This window comes from Sebastes umbrosus, chromosome 19 (assembly GCF_015220745.1).
Source record: "Sebastes umbrosus isolate fSebUmb1 chromosome 19, fSebUmb1.pri, whole genome shotgun sequence".
NCBI classification, from domain to species: domain Eukaryota; kingdom Metazoa; phylum Chordata; class Actinopteri; order Perciformes; family Sebastidae; genus Sebastes; species Sebastes umbrosus.
The window spans coordinates 521,919-532,343 of NC_051287.1; the positions used below are offsets into that span (position 1 = coordinate 521,919).

Genomic DNA, 10,425 nt, shown 5'->3' on the forward strand with positions numbered 1-10,425 from the left:
TTTGCAATGTTTTTTTTGTATTTTTCTTAACTAAAATTTAAGTAAAAATATGTAATGTTATTGTTCTTTTTTTAACCCTATAAGAAGACAGCAGATTGTATAGTTTCATATCACACGTAATAAACATTTAATAACAAGATGACTTTATTTCATAAACAACCCATTCAGACACGTTAGACAGCAGAACACGTTAGACACAACAAGACATTAAGAATCAACGTTAACGTTAAATTACAGTTTAATAAACAACATGTCGGCTTGTTTTAATAAAAAGGTGCAAAACTTCAGAGACGCTGCAGAAACATGGAGAACTCATTCATCACCCCACGCAGTGATGCATGATGGGAAACATGCTCCAACCTGCTCGCTTTATTTAATAAATTAACATGAATCACAGGTTTGATTCCAAACAGGTGACGAGACGGAACTGATGATGTAACCGTGGAAACTATTGAACTGATGATGTAACCGTGGAAACTATTGAGAGAGAGAAACCAGGTAAACGTCAGCTGTCATGTTGAGAAACAAACATCCTCTTTAAACCTTTAATACACTTGGTTTTCTTTATTTAATTATTATTAATATGATTAATCGCTTATAAAAATAGTTGCCGGTTAATTTAATAGTTGACAACTAATCGATTAATTGATTAATCGTTGCAGCTCTTCTCTGTTTAATATCAACCCCGATCACAACGTCATGATGAGGTCACGCTGTTAGCTGGAGGCTAACGCCAGCAGCGGGCTAATGTTAGCTGGAGGCTAACGCTAGCAGCGGGCTAATGTTAGCTGGAGGCTAACGCTAGCAGTGAGCTAACATTAGCTGGAGGCTAACCAAAGGAAACACTGGAGGCTATAGAAACTGAAACTCTCTGAGTTTTGGACCGTTGGTCGGACAGAATAAAACGTCTGAAGACGTAAATGTGTTCAACTGATCAGTAAAATAAAGTGAAGATGAATGGATGATGAGAGTTGTTGGTGATGTGATGAGAGTTGTTGATGATGAGAGTTGTTGGTGATGTGATGAGAGTTGTTGATGATGAGAGTTGTTGGTGATGTGATGAGAGTTGTTGATGATGAGAGTTGTTGGTGATGTGATGAGAGTTGTTGATGATGAGAGTTGTTGGTGATGAGAGTTGTTGATGATGAGAGTTGTTGGTGATGAGAGTTGTTGATGATGAGAGTTGTTGGTGATGTGATGAGAGTTGTTGGTGATGAGAGTTGTTGGTGATGAGAGTTGTTGATGATGAGAGTTGTTGGTGATGAGAGTTGTTGGTGATGAGAGTTGTTGATGATGAGAGTTGTTGGTGATGAGAGTTGTTGGTGATGAGAGTTGTTGATGATGAGAGTTGTTGGTGATGAGAGTTGTTGTTGATGATGAGAGTTGTTGGTGATGAGAGTTGTTGATGATGAGAGTTGTTGATGATGAGAGTTGTTGATGATGAGAGTTGTTGGTGATGAGAGTTGTTGATGATGAGAGTTGTTGGTGATGTGATGAGAGTTGTTGATGATGAGAGTTGTTGGTGATGAGAGTTGTTGGTGATGAGAGTTGTTGGTGATGAGAGTTGTTGGTGATGTGATGAGAGTTGTTGGTGATGAGAGTTGTTGTTGATGATGAGAGTTGTTGGTGATGAGAGTTGTTGGTGATGAGAGTTGTTGATGATGAGAGTTGTTGGTGATGAGAGTTGTTGGTGATGAGAGTTGTTGGTGATGAGAGTTGTTGGTGATGTGATGAGAGTTGTTGGTGATGAGAGTTGTTGTTGATGATGAGAGTTGTTGATGATGAGAGTTGTTGGTGATGAGAGTTGTTGGTGATGAGAGTTGTTGATGATGAGAGTTGTTGGTGATGAGAGTTGTTGGTGATGAGAGTTGTTGGTGATGAGAGTTGTTGGTTGCAGCAGGTGGAGGATGACGTGACATTTACCTGTATAGGTAGAAAACAGTAATCATGATTCCTGCAGGTTCGTCAGTATTCAGAGTCGGTGACGGAGCTCTATGTTCAGCCACCGCCACCGCCATCGCCACGCCACGCCACGCCACGCCATGCCACCGCCAGCGTGTGCTTCCTGTTCAGTAGTACGGGCCCGTGTTCTCGTATCCGGCGTAACTCGGCCAATCGGGGAAGATCCCGTGTGAGCAGGTGGGGCTGCCGTATCGGTCAAAGTGAATCCCAAAGTCTGAGGAGGCCGTGTGGCGGCTGCAGGCGTCCTGGCGGCTCCTCTTCAGGGACGACCAGACGATCCCGTAGTTGTCCCCCCGGTTGCTGTCCCAGTACTCGCGTCCACCCACCTCGTAACAGACGGCGAACGCGACGCGCTCGTGAGGCCTCAGCTGCTCGGGCAGCGACACGCTGAAGGAGAAGGTGTCGCTGTACGAGCTGGGATACGCGTCCTTCACGAACTGGCAGTCCACGTCGACGTGGCTCCGCCAGCTGTTGAACGTCACCCGCAGCTTCACCGTCTTCTCGAAGGACACGTTCTTGACTTTAACGGTTCCCGCCAACGCCTTCTCCTTCAGCACGCAGTGCTCCAGGCACACGTAGTTCCTCTCCAGGCTCTGGCGGAAGTTCAGGTAGTCTGAGGCGGGCTGAGTGAAGTCCAGCACCAGCTGGTCCTCCACGGCGCTCAGAGACAGAGCGGCGCTGAGCGTCTCCTGGACGTTCAGAGGGATAGCGATGGGGTCGCTGAACTGGGAGAAGACCTTCACTCTGGTCAGAGACAGGCCGCGGTGGTCGGCGAACGTCACCTGCTTCTTGGCCTTCCTGGAGTCCTTCCTGGAGGACCGTCCGTCCTCGGGCTCGGTCGGGTCCACGCGGTGGGGGGGCTGGAACCTCAGGCAGGAGCTCAGAGCAGGTTGGCATGTCTTAGGAGACGTCCTGAAGACAAACTCCTCTTTGGACAGGTACAGAGGTAAGGCCATGTCGATCGGCATCGTGGACTCAAGAGGACACACTCACAGGACACTACAGGAGACAGAGGACATTAGGCTGTTATAAGAGACAGAGGACATGAGGCTGTTATAAGAGACAGAGGACATGAGGTTGTTATAAGAGACAGAGGACATGAGGTTGTTATAAGAGACAGAGGACATGAGGCTGTTATAAGAGACAGAGGACATGAGGCTGTTATAAGAGACAGAGGACATGAGGTTGTTAATAATAAAAAGTAAAAATAAATAAATTAAAATAATAATAAATTAAAATCAAAACTTTTTAAATAAAATTATATTACTACTACTAATAATAATAACAATAATAATAATAATAAAATACTACTACTAATAATAATAATAATGATAATAATAGTCTCTCTATCTATCAGTATTATCTACAGTTGTGTTGAACACGGTCCTCTGATGGATATGAGAGTATTAAGCCTGGATGGATGAGAATGAGGACAGAGTTTATATAACTGAATAAAAGGATTAAAGATCAGCTGTCTTCCTCGTGTGCTGCTGTGGATGAAGGACTGATCTCTGCAGTCTGCACTATCTATCTAGTATTATTAGACATCTTTTACTCCCCATACAGGTAATAAAGTTTCTCCTCCACACACCTCTCCATCTCTCCACTTCTCCACCTCTCTCCATCTCTCTACCTCTCCACCTCTCTCCATCTCTCCATCTCTCCATCTCTCCACCTCTCCACCGGAGGAAGAGTGAACTAGATCAGGAACACACCCCCCTCTGCACACCCACTGCTGCTTTCTGTCACTTCTGCATATTAATACCTGCTGCTACACCTTTATATTCACATTAATACCTGCAGCTACACCTTTATATTCACATTAATACCTGCTGCTACACCTTTATATTCACATTAATACCTGCTGCTACACCTTTATATTCACATTAATACCTGCTGCTACACCTTTATATTCATATTAATACCTGCTGCTACACCTTTATATTCATATTAATACCTGCTGCTACACCTTTATATTCACATTAATACCTGCTGCTACACCTTTATATTCACATTAATACCTGCTGCTACACCTTTATATTCACATTAATACCTGCTGCTACACCTTTATATTCACATTAATACCTGCTGCTACACCTTTATATTCATATTAATACCTGCTGCTACACCTTTATATTCATATTAATACCTGCTGCTACACCTTTATATTCACATTAATACCTGCTGCTACACCTTTATATTCACATTAATACCTGCTGCTACACCTTTATATTCACATTAATACCTACTGCTACACCTTTATATTCACATTAATACCTGCTGCTACACCTTTATATTCACATTAATACCTGCTGCTACACCTTTATATTCACATTAATACCTGCTGCTACACCTTTATATTCATATTAATACCTACAGCTACACCTTTATATTCATATTAATACCTGCTGCTACACCTTTATATTCATATTAATACCTACAGCTACACCTTTATATTCACATTAATACCTGCTGCTACACCTTTATATTCATATTAATACCTGCTGCTACACCTTTATATTCATATTAATACCTACTGCTACACCTTTATATTCATATTAATACCTGCAGCTACACCTTTATATTCACATTAATAGCTACTGCTACACCTTTATATTCACATTAATACCTGCTGCTACACCTTTATATTCACATTAATAGCTACTGCTACACCTTTATATTCATATTAATACCTGCTGCTACACCTTTATATTCATATTAATACCTGCTGCTACACCTTTATATTCATATTAATACCTGCTGCTACACCTTTATATTCATATTAATACCTACTGCTACACCTTTATATTCACATTAATACCTGCTGCTACACCTTTATATTCATATTAATACCTGCTGCTACACCTTTATATTCACATTAATACCTACTGCTACACCTTTATATTCACATTAATACCTGCTGCTACACCTTTATATTCATATTAATACCTACTGCTACACCTTTATATTCACATTAATACCTACTGCTACACCTTTATATTCATATTAATACCTGCAGCTACACCTTTATATTCACATTAATACCTGCTGCTACACCTTTATATTCATATTAATACCTGCAGCTACACCTTTATATTCACATTAATACCTGCTGCTGCACCTTTATATTCACATTAATACCTGCTGCTACACCTTTATATTAATATTAATACCTGCAGCTACACCTTTATATTCACATTAATACCTGCTGCTACACCTTTATATTCACATTAATACCTGCTGCTGCACCTTTATATTCACATTAATACCTGCTGCTACACCTTTATATTAATATTAATACCTGCAGCTACACCTTTATATTCACATTAATACCTGCTGCTACACCTTTATATTAATATTAATACCTGCAGCTACACCTTTATATTCACATTAATACCTGCTGCTACACCTTTATATTCACATTAATACCTGCTGCTGCACCTTTATATTCACATTAATACCTGCTGCTACACCTTTATATTAATATTAATACCTGCAGCTACACCTTTATATTCACATTAATACCTGCTGCTACACCTTTATATTCACATTAATACCTACTGCTACACCTTTATATTCATATTAATACCTGCTGCTACACCTTTATATTCACATTAATACTTGCTGCTACACCTTTATATTCATATTAATACCTGCTGCTACACCTTTATATTCATATTAATACCTGCAGCTACACCTTTATATTCATATTAATACCTGCTGCTACACCTTTATATTCATATTAATACCTGCAGCTACACCTTTATATTCATATTAATACCTGCTGCTACACCTTTATATTCATATTAATACCTACTGCTACACCTTTATATTCATATTAATACCTGCTGCTACACCTTTATATTCACATTAATACCTGCTGCTACACCTTTGTATTCATATTAATACCTGCTGCTACACCTTTATATTCATATTAATACCTGCTGCTACACCTTTATATTCACATTAATACCTGCTGCTACACCTTTATATTCACATTAATACCTGCTGCTACACCTTTATATTCATATTAATACCTACTGCTACACCTTTATATTCATATTAATACCTGCTGCTACACCTTTATATTCATATTAATACCTGCTGCTACACCTTTATATTCATATTAATACCTGCAGCTACACCTTTATATTCACATTAATACCTGCTGCTACACCTTTATATTCACATTAATACCTGCTGCTACACCTTTATATTCATATTAATACCTACTGCTACACCTTTATATTCATATTAATACCTACTGCTACACCTTTATATTCATATTAATACCTGCTGCTACACCTTTATATTCACATTAATACCTGCTGCTACACCTTTATATTCATATTAATACCTACTGCTACACCTTTATATTCATATTAATACCTGCTGCTACACCTTTATATTCATATTAATACCTGCTGCTACACCTTTATATTCATATTAATACCTGCAGCTACACCTTTATATTCACATTAATACCTGCTGCTACACCTTTATATTCACATTAATACCTGCTGCTACACCTTTATATTCATATTAATACCTACTGCTACACCTTTATATTCATATTAATACCTGCTGCTACACCTTTATATTCACATTAATACCTGCTGCTACACCTTTATATTCATATTAATACCTGCTGCTACACCTTTATATTCACATTAATACCTGCTGCTACACCTTTATATTCACATTAATACCTGCTGCTACACCTTTATATTCATATTAATACCTGCTGCTACACCTTTATATTCATATTAATACCTGCTGCTACACCTTTATATTCATATTAATACCTGCAGCTCGGTATGCTGACAATAGAGTGGACGTGTCGGTGCAGGAGTTACCTGTCCAGGTGGTCGTGCAGTAGAAAGGGTCGCTGTTCCTTTAAGATGACGTAGCAGCTGCTCGGAGTCTCGGGATCATCTTTGATGTGAGCGTTCTGGTCGCGAGCTGCTCTCCTCACGTTCTAAACTTGTTGAACATTCTCTCTCTCGTGCTGCTGAACCAGCAGCCGGGCTTCACGTGAACACCTGCCAGCAGCCAATCAGAGCGCGCCTTGACGGAGTGATCGACGCGTCACCGCCCCTCCACTCCCTCAAGGTATGGAGGCTCAGTAGTGTCAAAAATGTGACTCTCTGATTAGTTTGACTTCCTATTGTTTAGACTAAATTGAGGAAAAAAATAAATCTGAGATTTGGAGAATAAAGTCAGAATATAACAAGAAAAAAAGTCATAATATTATGAGAATAAAGTCATAACTTTAACAGAAAAAAGTCGTAATATTGTGAGAATAAAGTCATAACTTTACGACAAAAAATGTAATTTCCTCCTCCTCTAAAGAGTCCGTTCCTCCATCAGGTCCGTGTGGTTCTTTCTTCAGAATACACTCAGTTTCTTTAACAATCTCTTCCAGGTCCATTTTCACACTATTTCACCACTAAAATAACACGTACAATTACTACTTTATAAAATTATCACTTTATTCTCATAATACTAGGACTTTTTAAAAACTTATAATTTAATATTGATTTCATGATTTCAAAAAATAATAATAATTTTAAACTTCTTGACTTACCATGAGTATTTTTATATTTATCGTGCATACCTGTTATTTTCTGTTCCTGGTGGTAATGAGCCTCCATTGTATGTAGTTAATATTTTAGAAATGAATGAGTGAATATTGGAAGTCGCAGAGGACACGCCTCCAGAGGACACGCCTCCAGAGGACACGCCTCCAGAGGACACTTCTCCAGAGGACTCGTCTCCAGAGGTAAATCCACAATCACACATTCAGTGTGTAATTCTATCTGCAGGAATCCAGCAGGACGACCTCTCACCTCTCACATTACAGACTCCTTCCACTCACACTGGTACTACCAGCACCACAACAGAACACGTCTGAACACATGAACACACAAACACACATTATTATTCTGTCAGAAGTTTGTTAGAATGAACTCCGTCTAGACAGAAGTCTTTATTGCAGCTTGAGGCTGCAGAGTGAAGTTAATGGACCTCCTGAATGTGGTCACAGAAAGTGTAATTTGAAGCCGTCATACAGGTTCATGTTCTCACTAATCAGGTTTTGGTCCTCAGTTTGGCAGATGGCTCTAAATACTACAACACCCATGAGCCTCAGCTGTTGTTACCATGGAGAAGAAGACGGTCAGAGGTGTGAATCAGTAGGGATACGTTTTTGTTTTTATTCTATCATTTATCTATTTTCTTTAATTGGTTTTGGTCGTCACCATCTTGGTTTTTATTCGTCTCCATCTTAGTTTTTGGTCGTCACCATCTTAGTTTTTGGTCGTCACCATCTTGGTTTTTGGTCGTCACCATCTTAGTTTTTGGTCGTCTCAATCTTGGTTTTTGGTCGTCTCCATCTTAGTTTTTGGTCGTCACCATCTTAGTTTTTGGTCGTCTCAATCTTGGTTTTTGGTCGTCTCCATCTTGGTTTTTGGCGTCACTATCTTGGTTTTTGGTCGTCTCCATCTTGGTTTTTGGCGTCACTATCTTGGTTTTTGGGCGTCTCCATCTTAGTTTTTGGTCGTCACCATCTTAGTTTTTGGTCGTCACCATCTTGGTTTTTGGCGTCACTATCTTGGTTTTTGGTCGTCTCCATCTTGGTTTTTGGTCGTCTCCATCTTGGTTTTTGGTCGTCTCCATCTTGGTTTTTGGTGTCACTATCTTGGTTTTTGGTCGTCTCCATCTTGGTTTTTGGCGTCACTATCTTGGTTTTTGGGCGTCTCCATCTTAGTTTTTGGTCGTCACATCTTAGTTTTTGGTCGTCACCATCTTGGTTTTTGGTCGTCTCAATCTTGGTTTTTGGTCGTCACCATCTTAGTTTTTGGCGTCTCCATCTTGGTTTTTGGCGTCTCCATCTTGGTTTTTGGCGTCACTATCTTGGTTTTTGGTCGTCTCCATCTTGGTTTTTGGCGTCTCCATCTTGGTTTTTAGTCGTCTCCATCTTGGTTTTTGGCGTCACTATCTTGGTTTTTGGGCATCTCCATCTTGGTTTTTAGTCGTCTCCATCTTGGTTTTTGGTCGTCTCAATCTTGGTTTTTGGTCGTCACCATCTTAGTTTTTGGCGTCTCCATCTTGGTTTTTGGCGTCTCCATCTTGGTTTTTGGCGTCACTATCTTGGTTTTTGGTCGTCTCCATCTTGGTTTTTGGTCGTCTCCATCTTGGTTTTTGGCGTCTCCATCTTGGTTTTTGGTCGTCTCCATCTTGGTTTTTGGCGTCACTATCTTGGTTTTTGGGCGTCTCCATCTTAGTTTTTGGTCGTCACATCTTAGTTTTTGGTCGTCACCATCTTGGTTTTTGGTCGTCTCCATCTTGGTTTTTGGTCGTCACCATCTTAGTTTTTGGTCGTCTTAATCTTGGTTTTTGGTCGTCACCATCTTAGTTTTTGGTGTCTCCATCTTGGTTTTTGGCGTCTCCATCTTGGTTTTTGGCGTCACTATCTTGGTTTTTGGTCGTCTCCATCTTGGTTTTTGGTCGTCTCCATCTTGGTTTTTGGCGTCTCCATCTTGGTTTTTGGTCGTCTCCATCTTGGTTTTTGGCGTCACTATCTTGGTTTTTGGTCGTCTCCATCTTGGTTTTTGGCGTCACTATCTTGGTTTTTGGGCGTCTCCATCTTAGTTTTTGGTCGTCACATCTTAGTTTTTGGTCGTCACCATCTTGGTTTTTGGTCGTCTCAATCTTGGTTTTTGGTCGTCACCATCTTAGTTTTTGGTCGTCTCAATCTTGGTTTTTGGTCGTCACCATCTTAGTTTTTGGCGTCTCCATCTTGGTTTTTGGCGTCTCCATCTTGGTTTTTGGCGTCACTATCTTGGTTTTTGGTCGTCTCCATCTTGGTTTTTGGCGTCTCCATCTTGGTTTTTAGTCGTCTCCATCTTGGTTTTTGGCGTCACTATCTTGGTTTTTGGGCGTCTCCATCTTGGTTTTTAGTCGTCTCCATCTTGGTTTTTGGTTGTCTCAATCTTGGTTTTTGGTCGTCACCATCTTAGTTTTTGGCGTCTCCATCTTGGTTTTTGGCGTCTCCATCTTGGTTTTTGGCGTCACTATCTTGGTTTTTTGGTCGTCTCCATCTTGGTTTTTGGTCGTCTCCATCTTGGTTTTTGGCGTCTCCATCTTGGTTTTTGGTCGTCTCCATCTTGGTTTTTGGCGTCACTATCTTGGTTTTTGGTCGTCTCCATCTTGGTTTTTGGCGTCACTATCTTGGTTTTTGGGCGTCTCCATCTTAGTTTTTGGTCGTCACATCTTAGTTTTTGGTCGTCACCATCTTGGTTTTTGGTCGTCTCAATCTTGGTTTTTGGTCGTCACCATCTTAGTTTTTGGTCGTCTCAATCTTGGTTTTTGGTCGTCACCATCTTAGTTTTTGGCGTCTCCATCTTGGTTTTTGGCGTCTCCATCTTGGTTTTTGGCGTCACTATCTTGGTTTTTGGTCGT

The 10,425-nt window shown here is 40.3% G+C and overlaps 1 protein-coding gene across 1 annotated transcript; it reads right to left on the reverse strand.

Moving 5' to 3' along the window:
* Nucleotides 1-1,859: 1,859 nt before the first annotated feature.
* ppp1r3b (protein phosphatase 1, regulatory subunit 3B) lies at nucleotides 1,860-7,029 on the reverse strand. The gene is made up of 2 exons (XM_037753869.1): nucleotides 6,819-7,029; nucleotides 1,860-2,961 (listed from the first exon to the last, which is right to left on the reverse strand). The coding sequence occupies exon 2, from the start codon at nucleotides 2,928-2,930 to the stop codon at nucleotides 2,070-2,072; it is 861 nt and encodes a 286-aa protein (XP_037609797.1). The 5' UTR covers nucleotides 2,931-2,961; nucleotides 6,819-7,029; the 3' UTR covers nucleotides 1,860-2,069.
* Nucleotides 7,030-10,425: the final 3,396 nt, after the last annotated feature.

Coding starts and splice junctions, on each gene's coding strand:
- ppp1r3b (XM_037753869.1), bottom strand. CDS start 2,930: ATGCCGATCGACATGGCCTTACCTCTGTACCTGTCCAAAGAGGAGTTT.